This window comes from Myxine glutinosa, chromosome 5 (assembly GCF_964187855.1).
Source record: "Myxine glutinosa chromosome 5, kmMyxGlut1.1, whole genome shotgun sequence".
Classification (NCBI taxonomy): Eukaryota; Metazoa; Chordata; class Myxini; order Myxiniformes; family Myxinidae; genus Myxine; species Myxine glutinosa.
This window is the reverse complement of record NC_136265.1, coordinates 171,511,586-171,535,363: the sequence shown is the minus strand read 5'-3', so window position 1 is coordinate 171,535,363 and position 23,778 is coordinate 171,511,586. Positions and strand designations below refer to the sequence as shown.

The window sequence follows — 23,778 nt, the reverse complement described above, 5'->3', positions numbered from 1 at the left end:
ATCATGCCAGGTTCGGACAGAAGGCCCGGACATGCCGACCCCCGTGCACCTTCGGCAGGCCGGGAAACGGCCGGGCCGGCGTTCATTACCAGCCATGAGCGCCGGCCACACGGGCAACTTACTGTTCATCACGGATAAAGCGTCCGGACGGCGCTTCCTGTGCGACACCGGCGCCCAACTGAGCGTCATACCCGCCTCTGACCAGGACAGGCAATCCGCGGTTTGCGGCCCCTCCTTGGTTGCGGCCAACGGATCGACCATCCGCACCTTCGGCCCGCGCAACGTCACCCTCTGCTTCGGCGGCCAACGCTTTGCTTGGACGTTTGTAACCGCAAACGTGCCCATGGCTCTGCTAGGCGCCGACTTCCTCTGCGCACACGGACTGCTGGTGGACGTCCAACGGCGTCGTTTAATCAACGCCGAAACCTTCAGCTCCCTGGTATGCACATTGAGCAGCTCCGCGCCGACCGAGCTGGCATGCGCCGTCCCGGCGGCGAACGAGTTTGCTCGTCTGCTCACGGAGTTCCCGGCCCTCACGCGGCCGACGTTTTCGGCCGTCGCAGTACGGCATGGGATCGAGCACCACATACCAACCACGGGCCCGCCGGTCTACGCCAGGGCCCGCCGCCTCGACCCAGCCAAGCTCGCCGTGGCGAAGGCCGAATTCGACGCGTTGGAGCACCTCGGCATCGTGCGGCGCTCCGATAGCGCGTGGGCCTCGCCACTGCACATCGTGCCAAAGCCGGGGGGTGGATGGCGCCCGTGTGGTGACTACCGCCGTCTCAATGACGCTACCACCCCCGACAGGTACCCGATCCCGCATATCCAAGACTTCTCCGCCCGTCTGGTGGGACGGGTCATTTTTTCGAAAATTGATCTCATACGGGGATATCACCAGGTACCTGTCAGGGCGGCCGACGTCCCTAAAACGGCAGTCATCACGCCGTTCGGCTTATTCGAATTCTTGCGGATGCCGTTTGGTCTCAAGAACGCGGCTCAGGCGTTCCAGCGCTTGATGGACGGCGTGCTGCGTGACCTGCCGTTCCTTTTCGTTTACCTGGACGACATCCTCGTCGCCAGCACGTCCCGGGCCGAGCATCTCCTCCACCTCCGAACACTGTTCGGTCGCCTCAGCGAGCACGGCCTCATCGTCAACCCGGCCAAATGCCACTTCGGCACGACGGCCGTTGATTTTTTGGGCCACCACATCACCAAGAACGGGGCCGTGCCGCTGCCAACCAAGGTCGAGGCCATCACCACGTTCCCGCGTCCCCGCACCATAAAGGCCCTGCAGGAATTCCTGGAAATGGTGAATTTTTATCACCGCTTCGTGCCCCGCGCTGCTCAACTCATGCGGCCCCTCTACGAAGCCCTCCGGGGCAAGCCGGCCAAGCACGACATCGCCTGGTCCGCAGCAATGGATGCGACCTTCCAAAGCTCAAAGCGGGCCCTCGCCGACGCAACACTGCTCGCTCACCCGGTGCTCAACGCTCCCATCGCCCTCACCACGGATGCCTCCGACTACGCGGTGGGCGCCGTACATGAGCAATGGGTGAACGGGGTTTGGCAGCCACTCGCTTTTTTCAGCCGGCAGCTCCGGCCGAACGAGCTCAAATACAGCACGTTTGACCGGGAGCTCCTCGGTCTACACCTGGCCGTCCGCCATTTCCGCCACCTCCTGGAGGGCCGACCTTTCACGGCGTTCGTCGACCACAAGCCGTTGGTTTACGCCATGGCCAAGGTCACGGAGCCGTGGTCGGCCCGCCAACAGCGCCACCTCTCCGCCATGTCGGAGTTTACCACGGACATCCGGCACGTCGCCGGCAAAAACAACGCCGTGGCCGACTGTCTTTCCCGGGCCAGCGCGAACGCGGTCCACCTGGGCGTGGACTTTGCGCTTATGGCGGCGGACCAAACCACCAACACCACGGTGCAAGCCCTCCGGGCGGCGGACACGGGCCTCCGCCTGGCCGACATCCCCTTCGCGGACACTGTCCTGCTCTGCGACGTCTCCCAAGGCCAGCCTCGCCCCATCGTGCCCGTCACCTGGCAACGCCGCATCTTCGCCTCCCTCCACGGCCTTTCCCACCCGGGCCGGAAAGCTTCCCAGAAGCTGGTGTCAGCGCGATTCGTCTGGCACGGCCTTCGTCGGGACGTCCACGATTGGACCAGCACCTGCACGGCCTGCCAACGGGCCAAGGTCCACCGACACACCCAGGCCCCGCTGGCACCTTTCACCGTGCCCGAACGACGTTTCGACCACGTCAACGTGGATCTGGTGGGCCCCCTCCCCCCGTCACGGGGGTTCACACACCTGCTCACCATGGTGGACAGGACCACCAGGTGGCCGGAGGCCGTTCCCCTCGTCTCCACCACCACCGCCGACGTGGCGCAGGCTTTCATCGCCACCTGGGTCGCCCGCTTCGGCGCACCGGCGGACATCTCGTCAGACCGCGGACCACAGTTCACCTCCGAGCTGTGGGGCGCGGTCGCCCGCAACCTGGGGGTCAAGCTCCACCGTACTACGGCCTACCACCCCCACGCAAACGGGTTGTGCGAGCGATTCCACCGCTCCATGAAGGCCGCGCTCATGGCCGGCCTTCAAGACGGCAGTTGGGCCGACCGGCTGCCGTGGGTCCTTTTGGGCCTCCGCACGGCCCCCAAGGAGGACCTCCAGGCATCCACCGCCGAGCTTGTCTATGGCCAGGCGCTACGCGTCCCGGGCGAATTCGTGCCCGACGCTACCAGTCCCTGGTCCGCAGCTCACCAGCGCTCGGACCTCCAGGAGGCCGCCCGACGGTTTGCCCCCGTGCCAACATCCCACCACGGTGACCCCCAGTCCTACGTCCCCCCAGCACTTCGCACAGCGGAGTATGTTTTTGTGCGTCACGACGCACATCGGGGGCCACTCCGGCCGCCGTACGACGGGCCCTTCCGGGTGCTGCGACGGGACGACAAGTCGTTCGTCATCGACATCGGCGGCAGGTCGGACCGGATTGCGGTGGACCGCCTCAAGCCGGCGCACGTGGACGTCGACCACCCACCACTTGTGGCCCTTCCACCACGGCGAGGCCGCCCCCCGTCCACGGTGCCCCCCACTCGACCGCCCACCACCACACCGGACCCCCTCCCACGACCCGCCAGGGGTCGCTTCGGCCGGGTCATCAGGACCCCCCTCAAATTGACCCTGCCGGTGCAAGTCGATTCTGGGGGGACGTGTGTAGCGGCTACCGCTGGGTTTTCACAATCGCCTTGCACCTATCAAGGACGCGGAGCGATCACCATGCCCGGCTCGTCCAGGACGCCCGGGCAGGCCCGCGCTCAACTTGCCAGGCCTCGGTCGGGACGCTGGGCCACGCCCCCTCTCGCCTTTCCTGGGCAAACGCTCCGGGATAATATGTATATATATTGCTGCCCGATAAACGGGCTTTTCAGAGTGCCTGAGTGTTTGGTTTGATTAAAGCAACTCGGATGAATTCCAGCTTTTTGTCGCGTCCATTCTTCCGATCGACGTGGGAGCCCCAGCTCCTTCAATAACTCATTAAACCGTTTGTAACTTTTTGTGTAATTGTAACATGTTGCCATCGTGAAATATACTGCTTTGAAATTAATTATATATATATATATATATTATATATTATATATATATAATATAGAATAAGCACAACATAGAAGCACAACTTTATTCAAACCATGTCATCGACATTCGTGTCGAATCAGGAAAACATGGCCCCATGCATGTACCGACCCGATAATGATTTTGTGATCATTTAAAAGTCATTTGACTTGGATTTTTTAAACTTCATCAATAATTGTAAATGATATCACAACAACAATTCAAGTTAAATGTTTCATTTTCCCCAGTGTCCCGTCCTCTTTCTGCTTCCATGCCGTCCCACCCCCTTCCTGATTCGCCTGGTAATGTTTTATTTGAACGTACATAATAAATATACAGTACCTGTAAGTTATTAAAATATCCTCTCCCGTTCCACATTGAATGCTTTGGTTTTATGTGTAAACAATTTAAACATAGGCTGAGGTTACTGACTATCTGACTGAGGTTGTCTCATGCAAGAGTGTAGTCCAGCTGGAGTGCACCGGAGCTGCGCTCCAGCATATCAATCCATCGGAGGTGGAACTTAGTTCTGCAACAGTTGAGAATAAATAATAATAAACACCCACGTTCACAGTCAGTTGAGTTGTTGTGCTTTGTGTGCTGTCATGGCCAGTTAGCAGTTATTGTGCTCAGTTCATCCATACTCCTTCTATCCACCCTCTTCCCTCCTGCAATCCCCCAGCCCCAGTTGTTCTCGCAAACCTGCAGCCTCTGTTGTTGTCTCTCTGTCAGTGCCACCATCCCTAGATCGTAAAATAGTCCAGGGAGCGATATTGTAACAATACTGGTTATAGGCATTACATACCCAGATGAATCTATATATATAAAGTAGAGTTGGCCTCTATCTATGATCTCTAAGATCTCGAGAACCCGTGGACGGATTTGCGAGCGGAAAGTACTGTTCGACTCGGGATGGTCCCAGGAATGTCACGGAGACATAAACATTTAAAAAATTTCGGGTTTTAAAATTAGCGTATTATTAGCACTAGCAGAAGAGAGAGGGATTCGAAGGGAGGGAGCGCAGCGCTTCTAGCGCTTCTGACTACAGCACACCTTAAAATTTAAAAAACTTCGGGTCTACAATCTCTAAGATCTCGAGAACCCGTGGACGGATTTGCGAGCGGAAAGTACTGTTCGACTCGGGATGGTCCCAGGAATGTCACGGAGACATAAACATTTAAAAAATTTCGGGTTTTAAAATTAGCGTATTATTAGCACTAGCAGAAGAGAGAGGGATTCGAAGGGAGGGAGCGCAGCGCTTCTAGCGCTTCTGACTACAGCACACCTTAAAATTAAAAAAACTTCGGGTCTACAATCTCTAAGATCTCGAGAACCCGTGGACGGATTTGCGAGCGGAAAGTACTGTTCGACTCGGGATGGTCCCAGGAATGTCACGGAGACATAAACATTTTAAAAATTTCGGGTTTTAAAATTAGCGTAGCAGAAGCATTGCCGGCGCAGAAGCGGCAGAAGAGAGAGGGATTCGAAGGGAGGGAGCGCAGCGCTTCTAGCGCTTCTGACTACAGCACACCTTAAAATTAAAAAAACTTCGGGTTTTAAAATTAGTGTGTTACGCGTAATTAGCGCTAGCAGAAGAGGGAGGGAATCTAAGGGAGGGAGCGCAGTGCTCCCTCCAGCGCTTCTGTTAGCGTAATTAGCGTATTTCGGAACGTTAACCACAGACTAACGTCTACCGTCTACAACACCACTACCGTCTACCGGACCGCCTGCAACCCCACTTCCATTAACCAGCCCGCCGGCAACCCCACTACCGTCTACCAGGCCACCTACAACACCGGTAACAGGTGAGTTAACAATATTAACTTACAAAATATGTTAAGTGTTCAAGTTTTTGTAAATTTGCATCATTTAACAAGCCGCAATTTTACATTGTCAATTATACCACCCAACCCCACTACAACACCAGTGTTTGATCTCTGCAGCCATGATGATTTCGCCAAGACACTCAAGTACCATGAGGTGCCACAGTACTACACCTGGGATAAGTCAAGCAAGAAGTGGACCAGGCGCAAGCAAGGAGGCGTGGTTGTTAGAGGAGATTTTACTGTCCACGAAGTTTCAGCTATTGGCCGCATGTACAGCATCAGTCCACGGCAAGGCGACTGCTACTACGTTCGCCTCCTTCTGACTGACATATGTGGTCCCACTTCCTTCAATGCCCTGAGAAGTGTAGATGGTCAAGAATTGTCCTTCCGTGAAGCATGCCTGGCAAGAGGACTCTTGGAAAATGACCAGCATCTTCACCTTGCTATGGAGGAAGCAGGAATCAGCCAGTCAGCATCAAACCTCAGGAGCCTATTGGCCATCATTCTCACCAGCTGCTTCCCCAGCAATCCACGTGCACTCTGGGAGGACTTTCGTAACCTGCTATCCGAAGACTACCTATTCCAGCACCGTCGCCATATTGGTAATGTTGCGGCTTGCTACAATGATGAGGTTTACAACCTGGCACTCTGCGCACTTGAGGACAAGGTGTTGCTGATGGGTGGCAGTGTTCTCAGTTCGTATGACTTCCCAATACCACAGAGGGGCACAGATGAGAGGCTCGCAAGGGAGTACTTCAGAGAGGTAGATTATGACCAAGATCAGTTGACAATTCAGGCCAATGATCTCCTTGAACAGCTGACTGATGACCAGCGTGATGTCTACAATGCAGTCCTTCAACTGGTCGAACAAGGTAGCGTCAACAGTGGCATGAGGCACAGTAACATAATCTTCTTGGATGCGCCAGGTGGCACAGGCAAGAGTTTCGTCATCAATGCCATCCTCAAACATATCCGATCCCAAGGAAAGATCGCCCTTGCAACTGCATCCAGTGGCATTGCTGCAACACTGCTCCAGGGTGGGCGGACACTACACAGCACATTCAAAATTCCACTTGACGCCCACACCAAGGAGCAAGCAACATGTGGCATCAAGCGTGGCACAGCCTTGGCCAGGGTCATAAACGATGCAGCTGTCATCATTGTGGACGAAGCACCAATGACCCACAAATCAGCGTATGAAGCTGTAGACCGCACTTTACAGGACATAACAGGCGTGCACAGACCCATGGGAGGCATACCCACGCTGCTCTGTGGAGATTTCTGCCAGATCTTGCCTGTGGTCAAGAGGGGCACAAGGGCCAACATTGTGAATGCCAGTCTAAAAACTTCCGACCTCTGGCGTCATGTGACTGTCAAACACCTAACAAGGAACATGCGAACGCATTTGTCTGGGGATCAAGGGGCAGCTGACTTTTCCAAAATGCTCCTGGAAGTTGGCAATGGACAGATCCCATTAACAGCTGCACCAGACACCATCACAATCCCTACTGGGCTGGGGAAGGTTGTGAAGACATTGGAGGAGCTCAAGGCTGATGTGTACCCATGTTTGGTTGCCAATGCTCACAATCATGAGTGGCTGGCTGAGCGAGCAATTCTCTCTCCTCTGAACACCAATGTGAGTAAGCTCAATACCTGGCTCATGTCTGAGTTTCCTGGTGAGGAGAGAAGGTACAAGTCTGTTGACAGTGCCATCTGTGATGATGAGGCAGTCACCTACCCCGTTGAACTGCTCAACTCCATTGAGCTGTCAGGAATGCCGCCACACATTCTGATTCTCAAGATCGGTGTCCCAATCATGATACTCCGAAACATGGAGCCACCAAAGACCACCAATGGCACTCGCTGCTTTGTCACCCGCCTTCATGCCAATGTTATCGAGGCCACCATTTCCTGTGGGCCATACAAAAGTGAAGTCATCCTTCTGCCCAGAATACCACTTATGCCATCAGATTCAGAGCTGCCTTTCCAGTTTCGTCGCCTCCAGTTTCCATGCAAGCCATGTTTTTCTATAACAATCAACAAATCACAAGGTCAGACATTCAAGGCCATTGGAGTGGACCTGTCCGTGCCTTGCTTCACCCATGGTCAGCTGTATGTGGCGGCCTCTCGCACTTCCAGCAAAGAAAAACTTACCATCTTGGCACCCGAAAGTAAAACGCGGAACGTTGTTTACACAGAGGCCCTGTAGAACTGATATATTGACTACAGGAGGTGCCAGGCGTTGCTCGGGAGAGGGCAAGGGAGTATTCTATGTGTCTTTTGCCAGCCCCACTCCATAATTATGGATTGCGATATGTATCAAACCAGCCCGCCGACAGACACCATCTATCGTCTACCAGCCCACCTCCAACCCCACTAACGTCTAGCAGCCAGCCTAGAACACAGCTACTGCCGACAACCTTACTACCGTCTACCAGAACGCCTACAACCCAAATAACAGGTGAGTTAAAAACATTTACTCATTAATGTAAAGTAACCCACTGGCCCAAAGTAACCCACTCCCGTGCAAAGCCGGGTACCTCTATATATATAAAGTAGAGTTGGCCTCTGTGTCTGTATCCTGATCTATGTATGTGTCTATGTATGTATGTGTCTACAATCTCTAAGATCTCGAGAACCCGTGGACGGATTTGCGAGCGGCAAGTACTGTTCGACTCGGGATGGTCCCAGGAATGTCACGGAGACATAAAATTTAAAAAATTTCGGGTTTTAAAATTAGCGTATTACGCATAATTAGCACTAGCAGAAGAGAGAGGGATTCGAAGGGAGGGAGCGCAGCGCTTCTAGCGCTTCTGACTACAGCACACCTTAAAATTAAAACAACTTCGGGTTTTAAAATTAGTGTGTTACGCGTAATTAGCGCTAGCAGAAGAGGGAGGGAATCTAAGGGAGGGAGCGCAGTGCTCCCTCCAGCGCTTCTGTTAGCGTAATTAGCGTATTTCGGAACGTTAATTTTTCAACTTCATTATTCGGAATCAGTACGTCCCAGAGAACCTTCGTAACGTTAATTTTTCAACTTCATCCGATTGACATGGGACCAACGGCATGTGACAAAGAGTGAAACATACAGGCTACATTTATTTGACGACAATGAGTTCCGACTTCCGACCTCGGTGGGATGACAGGCTGAGTCAACCCCCCTGGTGTGAAGGGGGAGGAGGAGGGGAGGGGGAAGAGAAGGGGAGGGGAACGAGGGGGAAGGGGATGGGAGGGGGGAGGGGAGGGGGAAGGGGGGAGGGGGAGGGGGAAGGGGGAGGGGAGGGGGGGGAGGGGAAAGGGGGGGGAGGGGGGAGGGGAGGGGCCCTTCTTCCCCTGGGCACCCCCGCACCCTTCCCTCCCCCCCTTCCCCTCCCCCCCCTTCCCCCTCCCCCCCCCCATTCCCCTCCCCTCCTCTTCCCCCTCCCCTCCTCCTCCCCCGCTTCCCCCTCCCCCCTCCCCCCCGTTCCCCTCCCCTCCTCTTCCCCCTCCCCTCCTCCTCCCACTCCCGTGCAAAGCCGGGTACCTCTGCTAGTTACTGAATACAACAAGGTCCAGAAGTGAGATACACTTTCCATTTTGTATCTAGATTTCATGAATTTTCATATGTTTACCAAAAGTTTATCGGGCCCCAAAGCTTTATCTTCTTTCGTCGATTCCAAGAAATTTTAGCTGCACACTAAATGACGATGAATACTGTGCTTAAAGAAAACTTTTTGATGAATGAATACTCAAATCTGCCTGGTTGCTCTCACAGGAACGTTTTATGCAATGGATCCAGAAAATAAAAGGTTTGTGAAGATGCCTTTTACAAAGGTAAGGCGAATATGTTAAAAGGCTATTTGCATATTGTGAAGATGCACACTGACTGAGGCATTGCATACATTCTGATTCCAGTGCTGCGGTTTTGCCACGTATTTGTTATTGCGGCTTACTTGTATTGATTGTAGCTCTTTCTCTTTTCCTCCACAGTGGCTGTACGTCACCATGTACGCCTGACAAATGACGTCCGGATACATGCAATCCTTGTTGTGAGGATGATGGCATTGACAGTAAACGTACACCAGTATAGCATCGGCATCTTTTGGAAATTTCACCTCTTCGTTTACGTTTAAAACATTATTCACTTAGAGGTGGTGGTACTTATGTCAAGATATTTTTGAACTATTTTCATATTTGCATGCAAACTGCCATATCATGGTGACATTGTCAAAAGACGAAATAAACATGAGGAATGTTGCATGGTCATTCTTTGTTCCTACACAGAACAAAATAACTCAAGACTGAGCGTCCAGAATTCATTAAATTACCAGCTTATTATTGTACTGCCCACTTTACAAAGGTAAAGGTGAAGTTATAATGGTTAAAGGGTCAACTCTGAGTCTGGAAAGTCGGTGATTGGAACGGCCGAGTCAAAGACTTTTAAAATGGGATGTGCTGCTTCATTGCTTGACGCTCAGCATTTAAAAAGGATAGAGCATGGGATTGCCATAGGTTGGCAACCTTTGTGCAGGCTGTGATTTGGCTCGATAGCCTCCTCCTGTGTTGAAGTTGCTTGGAAGAGAACTTGTATTATTATAATAAGGCAAAATACAACAATTTGTATCGTGATTGGAATACACTCTACAAACTATATGGTATTCATAGAATACTTACCCTGCGCAGTCAAATTGTTGCGAGCCAACTCTTCTGTTTTTGAACATTTTTTTTCTTTGATCCAATATGGCTGCCAGACCACGTGAGTGATGACATCATAAATTTGTATTCTCTAATATAATTGTTGCATAGATCATGCTCAATAAATTTCAAACTGATCAGACTAAGCATTGTCCCTGTCGAATTATGACGTCATAATTATGGCACCAATGGCGTCATCGTTAACAACACCTATTCCCCATATGGAGTTATTTACAATGAGCCACGTTTCAATTTTTTCCATAGAGTGGTTTTCAAGATATAGAGGTGCAACGTTTTTCGGTTTTTCCAAGATGGCGCCTGTACCACATGACATATGACGTCATTATTATCAATAAAATATTCTGCAGAAGGAGGCGCTCCTATGGTGAAAATTTCGTGTCCATCAGATGCTGAAAGAAAAAAAATTCACAATGATCGGATAAGTGTTGTACTTGTCGAATTATGACGTCATAACGATGGCACCAATGACATCATCATTAACATATCTTTTTCCCCATGGGGAGTAGTTGACAATGAGCCAGGTCTTAATTTTTTCCATGGAGTGGTTTCAGAGATATAGAAGTGTGACGTTTTCCCAAGATGGCGTCCATACCTCGTGACCAATGACGTCATAATTATGAATAAAACAATTATACAGGCGGAGGCACTGCTATGTTAAAATTTCGTGTCAATCGGACCAACAGTTGCCGAGAAAATGAATTTTCAAAATGCAGACACGTACGCATGTACGCAACCGAATGCCTAACCTTGCTTTTCGCTTCGCGAGCGCAGGTAATAAAACCGAATTTGGTATTTGCAGAACGCAGAGCACCATTAAATGTACCCATGGTGGAGAACGTGCCCGATGAGTTGGCACAACCGCCATTTCACAGCCACGTCTCACTCGCAGCCGTGCAACCTTCGCAGCTAACTCGAATAATTTAATTAATGTAAAGATTAAGTCAGATTTATTTTCACAGCTACAGCTCCACCCTTGCATTGTGCCAGATGATTTTAGGAAAAGGGGTGGAAGAGGGTGGCAGTAAGGACATATCCATGCATCCTCTTTCCTTCTTATTTCCTGCTATTGCAAACAATAATGTTCTCATGTTTACGTGCATTTTGAAGATTACTCTGTGCAATTCTGTAGATTAATCTACTCATCTCACATGTTTTGGCCTTCTTTGTGGCATTGGTAATTGGAGTAGCCAAGGCAGTATTAAGGGCGAGCCACCGGTATACCATGTCCAGTTTGATGACGACATCTACCATACTGTATTTTTACAGAGCGTTGATGTTGCCAAAGTAGTTTATTTCCAAGAGTTATGCTGGGTGGTTTGCCATTGCCTTCTCAACAATAGTTAGGGCAGTAATTTGGGATTTGGTCAGTGTGTCAGAGATGTCTCACCTCCTAGAGATAGCAACGTCCATGTTTACATGATGCCATTCTAAGCACATAAGCTCATGATGCAGGGATCACAGGTTCAAATCTTGTATACTGTGTTCATTTCTCCATCGTCTCCCAATGTCCTTGTAATTTTTTGCAATTGCTGATATGTCTGACATCTGGAGGAGGGTTGAGCACAAACTTTGCAAACTCCACAAACGCACTCAAGTGTTGCGTGAACTTAAAACTTTTAGGAGTTCAGCTCATCCCAAGACGTGTCAAAACTGTAATAATCGGTCAGAACACAGAAATTGTCTTGTACTGAGAGTGACCCACCTTGGTGAAACCTGTCACACGAAATGGATTTGGTCACCGTCAATTTGTTCAGGTCTCCACTCGGTGTAATTGCACCGCTGTGAGTTTGGTGTTATATTTGACCGATAACTGCTAAACGTTTAATTAGCGAAAGATCGCAGGAGCTCGTGAGTTATGGCGGCATGTGGGATATAGGATAACATGCGAACACCCATGTTAAGTTTCAAACACACGAGTAGATGCATAGGATGCCATTTTCTAACGACAACGGCACTCAGTAGAGAGCACACCTCCACTTGGTTGGCCATATCACTCAATGATGAAGATTCACTTAAAATTATACTAGCCGGATGCGGATCTTCACCAAAATCGAATCGATTCTTCTTTGTCAGACACACAACCTCTCCAACAAGTTTCGTCCAAATCCATCCGTAACTTTTTGAGATATCCTGCTGTGTATCGTTTTTGGACCAATCTCCCAATGGTGAAGGATCACTTAAAAAATTAAATACTTCTCATATCCGAATCCATATTCAGATCTTCACCAAAATAGAATCGAATCGTCCTTGTCAGACACCCAACCGGTCCACCAAGTTTTGTCCAGATCCGTTCGCAACTTTTTGAGATATCCTGCTGTGTATCGTTTTTGGACCAATCTCCCAATGGTGAAGGATCACTTAAAAAATTAAATAATTCTCATATCCGAATCCATATTCAGATCTTCACCAAAATAGAATCGAATCGTCCTTGTCAGACACCCAACCGGTCCACCAAGTTTTTTCCAGATCCGTTCGCAACTTTTTGAGATATCCCGCTGTGTATCGTTTTTGGCCCGATCTCCCAATGGTGAAGAATCTCTTTAAAAATTCCAGTATCCGAATCGGGATCTTCACCAAAATCGAATCATTTCGTTCTCATCACATACACTACATCTCTGCCAAATTTTTCAGAATCCGTCCACAACTTTTAAAGATATTTTGTTCACAGACGGACAGACAGGGGTGAAAACATAACCTCCATCCACCTTTGGTGGCGGAGGTAACAAGACCGACTCTGTCACAGTAAGGGACATTGGAACATCACAGTAACACGAAACTCTCATCATCGTCGTCAATGTACCATACTCTACGCAGAGTCCGAACAAAGCAGGCTCTTGGCAAGGCTCATGCTGGGTGGTTTGCCGTTGACTTCCAGTTGCCAATCAGAACAGGAACTAGTAATTTGTTTTCGTGAAAGTCAACGTGAGATCTTTGACGTCCACCAATGAGCAGCGCTGGTCCTCTGGCTCAGCATCCATCCGAGGGACGACGCACACATTGATTGAGGACCTTGCATGTGAAACACCCGGATGACAGTTTATAGCTGGGTCGGCATTCGAACCCAGGATATACAACATGAATTAGAGTGTGCATACCTCTAAGATATCCATTGAAAACTCAATACACACAGGACAAATCATAACGGGGATCATATGGAAGAGTAAGCAGTTCTTTTTTAAATCTCATGATTGAAGCAGAGTTCTAATGTAGTAAATGTTGTATGAAATAATTATAATATATCAACAAAGAAAACCTTGATCAAATGGAAATTGTTCTCATGGTATACATTACCTGGTTGTTGTTTTTTTCGGAGATATTGAGACGAACCATTTCTGCTCCAAGTATGAAAAAGTGGCACAAGCTTCCCTTATGTTGTGGCCAATAGGCAGGAGTCCCGAAGGTTCCTCGCAGGCACAATGGACCAAAAGGCTTTTCCCTTTTTGTTTTCTGTATAGTTTTGCATTCATTTCCCGAATCGCTTTCAATCCGATGACTGACTTCTCAAAGTTATGTTACGAATTGCATCAAAACAAAAGCATGACAGCCAGCAAACACTAACGCATCCGATGATTTAATCGTTGAGCTCAGTGAAACATTGCATCACAGCACAACAACACATTATGGGATTGTTAACCATACATGGTACAATGCGGTGTTTTTATAGCCATGCTTTTTGGAAAAACGGGGAGATACTGTAGTCGGCTCCGTCCGTCCATCCGTCCTAAACAGTTGTGCAGAAATTCACCAAACTTGGTAGTTATGATCACCACATGGCAAGATGGTGTGGATGGAAGCAGTATCTTATTTGAACCCTTCCCTTGGGGCAGGGTCAAATACCAAAAAAGGTCAAATACCGAAAAAAGGTCAAATACCAAAAAAAAGTCAAATACCAAAAAAAAGGTCAAATACCAAAAAAGGTCAATTCCCCATGGGGAGTACTTGACAATGAGCTAAGTCTCAATTTTTTCCCATGGAGTGGTTACAGTGATATAGAGGTGTGACGTTTTGTTCCAAGATGGCGCCTGTACCACGTGACCTATGACGTCATAACAATCATTAAAATATTCTACAGGAGGAGGCCCTCCTGTGGTGAAACATTCATGTCAATCGCACCAACGGTTGCCGAGAAAATGAATTTTTAAAATGCAGACACGGCACACGGCACACGTACGTACGCACCTGAATGCTTGACCCCGCTTTATGCTTCGCGAGCGCAGGGTAACTTGAAGGGTACTCAGTAGAGCGCATACGTCCGCCTGGTGCACCGTTTACGTTGTGCATCCCCCACTGATAGGCCGGATCTGGATTCAGACCTGAACCAAAATCGAATCGGCTTGTTCTTGTCACCAAACCAACTCGTCCACAAGTTTAGCAATAACTCGTCCATAACTTTTATAAATATCATGTTATATATCGCTTTTCACCCGATCTCTCAATGGTGAAGAATCACTTAAAAATTAAATAACTGGTAGCCGAATCCATATTCAGATCTTCACCAAAATCGAAACGATTAGTCTTTCTCACACACCCAACCTGTCCACCAAGTTTCGTCCGAATCTGTCCACAACTTTTTGAGATATCCTGCTATATATCGTTTTTCTCCCAATGGTGAAGAATCACTTAAAAGATTCCAGTAGCCGAATCCGGATCTTCACCAAAATCTAATCATTTCGTCCTTGTCACATGCGCTACATCTCTGCCAAATTTCGTCCGAATCCGTCCACAACTTTTTGAGATATTTTGTTCACAAACAGACAAACAAACAGACAGACAGGGGTGAAAACATAACCTCCAACCACCTTTAGTGGCGGAGGTAACAGGTCACCTGCTCTTGGGATGCAAAACACTATTATCAGAACAACTTTACACACAACGGCACAACAAAGTATGCAAAGTGATTCATTGGCATATCTGCAAAAAATTGAACATCCCAGTAGCAGAAAACTCATGGAAACACGAACCAAGAACAATCACTGAAAATGAGGACATCATGCTCACGTACAACCTGATGATTCCATCGAGCGTGGACATAGAAACAAAGCATTGCGTCCGGACATTCAGGAACAAAAAGGAAAACACAGCATTGATGATTGAGCTATCAGTACCCAGAGATTTTGGCCTAAACAACACAGAAATCAAGAAAATGACCAAAATACCAGGACCTCCAAAATGAGGTCAAGAGATCGTGGAAGCTGAAGAGCATCGAAATTGTACCAGTGCTTATAATTGGAGCAACAGGAATGATGAAGAAGAACCTCACTGAGATTTTATAAACCATCCCCGGGAATATTACCACAAATGACCTACAACTGGAGGCAATCCGGGATGGCCGTTGATAATTTGCTGACGCCGAGGGGTCTTTGACATCCACCAACAACCCAAACTGGGACGGACGGCACCACCCATTGATGAATCCGGTCATCCGGGGTAACGGTTTAAAGATTCAAACCCAGACAAGATAACTCAGAGACGAGTGTGTGTACCTTTCGGACATCCCAGACAACCCACACCCGACTGCATTAGTAGAGAGCAACAGGGGAACTCATCATTGATCCTCAAGACCTTGGAATCGATCACAGTGGCCACGAATTTCCAGTTTATAAACCGGAGCGACATTCCGAACTGATTGTTGTGTCATCCATTATTGGTGTGGCCTTCAACACGAGCTTCCTGACGGGATCCATCATGGCCAGAGATGTCCAACGACTGGAGAAACTTGAGAAAATGGACTCGTGGCCAAGTATTAGAGGAGCTAACAGCACAAATGGTCGTGATGGGGAAGGAGTCGCGATCAGGGATGTTTGTATGTGAGTGAGATGTACTGGGAGTGGTTTAGGAAGACGTCTCACCATTGGTGTGACGCACATGAACCACTCAGATCGTCGGTACCGCGTCCCTAATAAAAGAGCGGGGAGAGAGCGCAGACCCGGATCTATAGTGGAGAGGGTCGGGACACGCGTCGGGACAGTGATCCGAGAGCACACGATGCCGACCTACACGATTCCCAAAGCGAAGGATTCCTTGGAAGTTCGGCCGACGACCGTCTATAACAACAGGAAAATGAGTTTCAAGGAAATCAGACAGGAATGTTTGGAGAAGAAAACACTTTTTCGAGACGCACAATTTCCAGCGAACGCCAAGTCACTCTTCCCGAGAAGAAAACCAGGCGTCAACTTTGACTGGAAACGAACGAAGGTCAGTGGGAGAGAGTGTGTTGAGAGTGTGTCAGTGAGTGAGAGAGTGTGAGTGAGAGAGTGTGAGTGAGAGAGTGAGTGAGATAGTGTGAGTGAGAGAGTGAGTGAGATAGTGTAAGTGAGAGAGTGTGAGATAGAGAGTGTGAGTGAAAGAGTGTGGGATAGAGAGTTTGAGTGAAAGAGAGTGAGTGTGTGTGAGTGAGAGAGTGAGTGAGTGAGTGTAAGTGAGAGAATGTGAGATAGAGAGTGAGTGAAAGAGTGTGAGTAAGAGAGTGTGAGATAAAGAGTTTGAGTGAAAGAGAGTGAGTGTGTGTGAGTGAGAGAGTGAGTGAGAGAGTGTAAGTGAGAGAATGTGAGATAGAGAGTGAGTGAGAGAGTGTAAGTGAGAGAATGTGAGATAGAGAGTGAGTGAAAGAGTGTGAGTAAGAGAGTGTGAGATAAAGAGTTTGAGTGAAAGAGAGTGAGTGTGTGTGAGTGAGAGAGTGAGTGAGAGAGTGTAAGTGAGAGAATGTGAGATAGAGAGTGAGTGAAAGAGTGTGAGTAAGAGAGTGTGAGATAGAGAGTTTGAGTGAAAGAGAGTGAGTGTGTGTGAGTGAGAGAGTGAGTGAGAGAGTGTAAGTGAGAGAATGTGAGATAGAGAGTGAGTGAAAGAGTGTGAGTAAGAGAGTGTGAGATAAAGAGTTTGAGTGAAAGAGAGTGAGTGTGTGTGAGTGAGAGAGTGAGTGAGTGAGTGAGTGAAAGAGTGTGAGTAAGAGAGTGTGAGATAGAGAGTTTGAGTGAAAGAGAGTGAGTGTGTGTGAGTGAGAGAGTGAGTGAGAGAGTGTGAGTGAGAGAGTGAGTGAGAGAGTGTGAGTAAGAGAGTGTGAGATAGAGAGTTTGAGTGAAAGAGAGTGAGTGTGTGTGAGTGTGAGATAGAGAGTGAGTGTGAGTGAGAGAGTGTGAATGAGAGAGTGTGAGAGAGAGTGAGTGTGAGTGAAAGAGAGTGTGAGATAGAGAGTTTGAGTGAAAGAGACTGAGTGAGAGAGTGAGTGAGAGAGTGTAAGTGAGAGAATGTGAGATAGAGAGTGAGTGAAAGAGTGTGAGTAAGAGAGTGTGAGATAAAGAGTTTGAGTGAAAGAGAGTGTGTGTGTGTGAGTGAGAGAGTGAGAGAGTGAGAGAGTGAGAGAGTGAGTGAAAGAGTGTGAGTAAGAGAGTGTGAGATAGAGAGTTTGAGTGAAAGTGTGAGAGTGTGAGTAAGATAGTGTGAGATAGAGAGTTTGAGTGAAAGAGAGTGAGTGTGTGTGAGTGAGAGAGTGAGTGAGAGAGAGTGAGTGAGAGAGTGTGAGTAAGAGAGTGTGAGATAGAGAGTTTGAGTGAAAGAGAGTGAGTGTGTGTGAGTGAGAGAGTGAGTGAGATAGTGTGAGTGAGAGAGTGTGAGATAGAGAGTTTGAGTGAAAGAGAGTGAGTGTGTGTGAGTGAGAGAGTGAGTGAGAGAGTGTAAGTGAGAGAATGTGAGATAGAGAGTGAGTGAAAGAGTGTGAGTGGGAGAGTGGGAGATAAAGAGTTTGAGTGAAAGAGAGTGAGTGTGTGTGAGTGAGAGAGTGAGTGAGAGAGGGTGAGTGAGAGAGTGAGTGAAAGAGTGTGAGTAAGAGAGTGTGAGATAGAGAGTTTGAGTGAAAGAGAGTGAGTGTGTGTGAGTGAGAGAGTGAGTGAGAGAGTGTAAGGGAGAGAATGTGAGATAGAGAGTGAGTGAAAGAGTGTGAGTAAGAGAGTGTGAGATAGAGAGTTTGAGTGAAAGAGAGTGAGTGTGTGTGAGTGAGAGAGTGAGTGAGAGAGTGAGTGAAAGAGCGTGAGTAAGAGAGTGTGAGATAGAAAGTTTGAGTGAAAGAGAGTGAGTATGTGTGAGTGAGAGAGTGAGTGTGAGTGAGAGAGTGTGAGTGAGAGAGAGTGAGTGTGAGTGAAAGAGTGTGAGTGAAAGAGTGTGAGTGAAAGAGCGTGAGTGAGAGAGTGTGAGTGAGAGAGTGTGAGTGAGAGTGTGAAATAGAGAGTGAGTGAGAGTGTGATTTAGTGAGAGTGTGATATAGAGAGTGTGAGTGTGAGTGAGAGAGTAAATTAAAGTGTGAGTGAGTGCAAGTGTGATTGAGCGAGAGAGTGTGCTTCGAGAAGCTTCATGCTGTAATATTTTGGGTTTTTATGCTTTTTGTTTCAACATATATGAAATAGATGGCTGGCAGGATAGTGTACTGGAGCTACACATAGTCGTCTCTGAGCTGCCTAGCCTGGGTTTGAATCCCGACACAGCTATAAACTGCCATCCTGGTGATTCAGTGAATCCTCTTTCTTTTGCACACTCAGCCTCTATTTGATCTTGTTGCCAGACATTCAGTTGATCACCACGCCTTTGCGGACGACAATCAGCTGTACAAAGGAAGCACTATTCAGCAAGTCGTGCCCACTGTTGGAGTGTTAGAAGGCTGTATTGCCGACGTGAAGGCGTGGATGACCCAAAACAAACTTCAGCTGAATGATGCTAAAACAGAGTCTATGATTGTAAGATCGCACAGATGTCCTCTACAATGTTCACTTCCTACCACTATTCATGTTGGTGAAACCGATATAAACTTTGTTTCGTCGGCCAAGAACCTTGGTGTGGTTTGGTGTGCACACATATGTGTGTGTGCGGTGTGTGTGCGTTCGCATGATAATGTAAAGCGCCATGAGGGTCGTTTACTCTGCTTGATGGGACTATATAAGACTCCTTTATTATTATTATTATTATTATTCACAGGCGATTCATCAATGAGTGTTCCGTCCCTCGGATGCACGTTAAGCCGGGCGTCCCGTGTCCCGGCATTATTTGGTGGACATTAAAGATCCCACGGTGTCCTTCACTAAGAGTAGGCGAGCCATCGCCGGCATCCTGAATAAATTCCAAATTCCTGCCAAAGTACTGCTGGGAAGGCAATGGCAAACCACCCAGTATAACCTTTGCCAATAAGCTGTTTCAGCAGCACCGACGCTCTGCAACAGAGTAGATTCGGTACATGAGAATATGAAATAGAAATGAAAGTTCGAAGTTATCAAGGAATATCCTGCAAAGAAGAACGGGAGATTGATCCGAGTGTAATTTGAATCCTAAAGAAATTGCAGCCCTATAAGGAGGTTTTCAGTACAACTCTGGCTACTTGTAGGACCTACATGATATTTAATTTTGATTCAAGTGAACCTGTGGCCATGCTCAAATACTTTGGGTATTTCGTTCTGGTGGTCTTTGTACACCTTCCTTTAATTATCGAATTGTCCTTGGTGTGTCAGGTGTGTTAATTTTCCACTTTTTGTTACATCATTCGACTGGTATATGACATAAACCTTTATGGGAAAAGTATAGACATAACGAAACTGGACAGGTACTCATGAGTGCACAAGTCACCACCTCCCATTTCTGGATACACGATTTGCTAAGCATTTGCTTTTAAACTTTTGACCTGCTGTGACCTTCCCTTTGAAATGTATCCACCAGGAACCAGGATTTAACCATTTCTTTCCTCGTAGACTCTCAACAACTCTGCTAAGTTTCTTTACCAATGTCCCAGCGGTTTTGAGATAACGAAGTTCACTCTTCACTTTTTAAATTTCATTCCGCAAAATGTTGACCATTACAGATTGTGACCTTCACCTTTAACCTACACAGACCATTGTAAAACGTTTCACCTAAGACCGCTTCAAAATCTAGCCAAAACTTGGGACTCCTATGGAAAATTTATGCCACAATTTTTTTAAATTTTAGAACCTTTGCAGATGGTTCTAATTTATTTCATACTTTCCCAAAGGGCCATATGCTACTGTATATATGAGAGAAGTAAATACACATATGGAAATGGTCACAAGTTGGTGTAATGTAAATAAACTTACAATTAATCTATGTAAGACAAATCCTTATTGGAGGACGATGGAAAATGATTACAGTACATGGAATCATCCTCACGATTGCAGAATCCACAATAAGTGAGGTTGATGATGCATCATTTGTTGGGTTGATTAATTATAGATAAGCACCTCATTTGGGAAAATCATATTGAGAAGGTTAATAAATGTATCCGGCAAAAAGGTTGGCATTTTATATGGATTGCGCAACTTTGTCCCAAGACGCATTTTGATTTTAATTCATAAGGCATTTATACAGCCACACATTACATATGGAATATAAGTTTGGGGAAGCACCTATGAAACGAATTTGAAGTGTGTAATGTTAACTCAGGAGATGTTGCTTACTATCACATTCAGTACAATTATGTCACAGTTTTAAAGAATTGCATTTGTTGAATGTTGAATGTCTGTTTGTAGCTTTATGTATGATTTGATAAATAACGCACTTCCACATTCAATTGTTCAATATTGTTCTTTAATACAACATAAATATCGTACCAGACAAAAGGAAAGTGAAAACCTGTGTGTACCAAAATGTCGCACATCACTTGGGAAATTTCTATATCATACACAGGTACGAATTTTTGGAATTAATTACCGTTAGATATGAGAAACAACCTCGCGACACTGCTTCCATAAAACTCTTACAGAGTATTTAATGCGAGATTAGCTGTGTTAACTAGATCAGCACTCAGTAGAGAGCACACCTCCACCTGGGTGGCCATATCACTCAACTAGCAGAGGTACCCGGCTTTGCACGGGAGTGGGAGGAGGAGGGGAGGGGGAAGAGGAGGGGAGGGGAACGGGGGGGAGGGGGGAGGGGGAAGCGGGGGAGGAGGAGGGGAGGGGGAAGAGGAGGGGAGGGGAATGGGGGGGGGGAGGGGGGAAGGGGGGGGAGGGGAAGGGGGGAGGGAAGGGTGCGGGGGTGCCCAGGGGAAGAAGGGCCCCTCCCCTCCCCCTCCCCCCCCTTTCCCCTCCCCCCCTCCCCTCCCCCTTCCCCCTCCCCCTCCCCCTTCCCCCTCCCCTCCCCCCTCCCATCCCCTTCCCCCTCGTTCCCCTCCCCTTCTCTTCCCCCTCCCCTCCTCCTCCCCCTTCACACCAGGGGGGTTGACTCAGCCTGTCATCCCACCGAGGTCGGAAGTCGGAACTCATTGTCGTCAAATAAATGTAGCCTGTATGTTTCACTCTTTGTCACATGCCGTTGGTCCCATGTCAATCGGATGAAGTTGAAAAATTAACGTTACGAAGGTTCTCTGGGACGTACTGATTCCGAATAATGAAGTTGAAAAATTAACGTTCCGAAATACGCTAATTACGCTAACAGAAGCGCTGGAGGGAGCACTGCGCTCCCTCCCTTAGATTCCCTCCCTCTTCTGCTAGCGCTAATTACGCGTAACACACTAATTTTAAAACCCGAAGTTGTTTTAATTTTAAGGTGTGCTGTAGTCAGAAGCGCTAGAAGCGCTGCGCTCCCTCCCTTCGAATCCCTCTCTCTTCTGCTAGTGCTAATTATGCGTAATACGCTAATTTTAAAACCCGAAATTTTTTAAATTTTATGTCTCCGTGACATTCCTGGGACCATCCCGAGTCGAACAGTACTTGCCGCTCGCAAATCCGTCCACGGGTTCTCGAGATCTTAGAGATTGTAGACACATACATACATAGACACATACATAGATCAGGATACAGACACAGAGGCCAACTCTACTTTATATATATAGAGGTACCCGGCTTTGCACGGGAGTGGGTTACTTTGGGCCAGTGGGTTACTTTACATTAATGAGTAAATGTTTTTAACTCACCTGTTATTTGGGTTGTAGGCGTTCTGGTAGACGGTAGTAAGGTTGTCGGCAGTAGCTGTGTTCTAGGCTGGCTGCTAGACGTTAGTGGGGTTGGAGGTGGGCTGGTAGACGATAGATGGTGTCTGTCGGCGGGCTGGTTTGATACATATCGCAATCCATAATTATGGAGTGGGGCTGGCAAAAGACACATAGAATACTCCCTTGCCCTCTCCCGAGCAACGCCTGGCACCTCCTGTAGTCAATATATCAGTTCTACAGGGCCTCTGTGTAAACAACGTTCCGCGTTTTACTTTCGGGTGCCAAGATGGTAAGTTTTTCTTTGCTGGAAGTGCGAGAGGCCGCCACATACAGCTGACCATGGGTGAAGCAAGGCACGGACAGGTCCACTCCAATGGCCTTGAATGTCTGACCTTGTGATTTGTTGATTGTTATAGAAAAACATGGCTTGCATGGAAACTGGAGGCGACGAAACTGGAAAGGCAGCTCTGAATCTGATGGCATAAGTGGTATTCTGGGCAGAAGGATGACTTCACTTTTGTATGGCCCACAGGAAATGGTGGCCTCGATAACATTGGCATGAAGGCGGGTGACAAAGCAGCGAGTGCCATTGGTGGTCTTTGGTGGCTCCATGTTTCGGAGTATCATGATTGGGACACCGATCTTGAGAATCAGAATGTGTGGCGGCATTCCTGACAGCTCAATGGAGTTGAGCAGTTCAACGGGGTAGGTGACTGCCTCATCATCACAGATGGCACTGTCAACAGACTTGTACCTTCTCTCCTCACCAGGAAACTCAGACATGAGCCAGGTATTGAGCTTACTCACATTGGTGTTCAGAGGAGAGAGAATTGCTCGCTCAGCCAGCCACTCATGATTGTGAGCATTGGCAACCAAACATGGGTACACATCAGCCTTGAGCTCCTCCAATGTCTTCACAACCTTCCCCAGCCCAGTAGGGATTGTGATGGTGTCTGGTGCAGCTGTTAATGGGATCTGTCCATTGCCAACTTCCAGGAGCATTTTGGAAAAGTCAGCTGCCCCTTGATCCCCAGACAAATGCGTTCGCATGTTCCTTGTTAGGTGTTTGACAGTCACATGACGCCAGAGGTCGGAAGTTTTTAGACTGGCATTCACAATGTTGGCCCTTGTGCCCCTCTTGACCACAGGCAAGATCTGGCAGAAATCTCCACAGAGCAGCGTGGGTATGCCTCCCATGGGTCTGTGCACGCCTGTTATGTCCTGTAAAGTGCGGTCTACAGCTTCATACGCTGATTTGTGGGTCATTGGTGCTTCGTCCACAATGATGACAGCTGCATCGTTTATGACCCTGGCCAAGGCTGTGCCACGCTTGATGCCACATGTTGCTTGCTCCTTGGTGTGGGCGTCAAGTGGAATTTTGAATGTGCTGTGTAGTGTCCGCCCACCCTGGAGCAGTGTTGCAGCAATGCCACTGGATGCAGTTGCAAGGGCGATCTTTCCTTGGGATCGGATATGTTTGAGGATGGCATTGATGACGAAACTCTTGCCTGTGCCACCTGGCGCATCCAAGAAGATTATGTTACTGTGCCTCATGCCACTGTTGACGCTACCTTGTTCGACCAGTTGAAGGACTGCATTGTAGACATCACGCTGGTCATCAGTCAGCTGTTCAAGGAGATCATTGGCCTGAATTGTCAACTGATCTTGGTCATAATCTACCTCTCTGAAGTACTCCCTTGCGAGCCTCTCATCTGTGCCCC

General features: G+C 48.1%; 2 protein-coding genes across 3 annotated transcripts in view; both read left to right on the top strand.

Moving 5' to 3' along the window:
* LOC137426739 (calpain-9) overlaps positions 1–9,679 on the top strand; it is a 107,402-nt gene extending 97,723 nt beyond the window's left edge. For both annotated transcript variants that reach the window (XR_010984394.2, XM_068115564.2), the window contains exons 19-20: positions 9,197–9,255; positions 9,412–9,679. Coding sequence is in view for 1 of the 2 variants with exons in the window: in XM_068115564.2 (XP_067971665.1) it covers positions 9,197–9,255; positions 9,412–9,438 (86 nt within the window). In the remaining variant the exon portion in view is untranslated. The remainder of the gene's footprint in view (positions 1–9,196; positions 9,256–9,411) is intronic.
* Positions 9,680–16,057: 6,378 nt separating this feature from the next.
* LOC137426742 (calpain-9-like) overlaps positions 16,058–23,778 on the top strand; it is a 147,029-nt gene continuing 139,308 nt past the window's right edge. Inside the window, exon 1 of the mRNA XM_068115568.2 lies at positions 16,058–16,332. Within this exon, the coding sequence (XP_067971669.2) occupies positions 16,123–16,332 (210 nt within the window). The 5' untranslated portion in view covers positions 16,058–16,122. The remainder of the gene's footprint in view (positions 16,333–23,778) is intronic.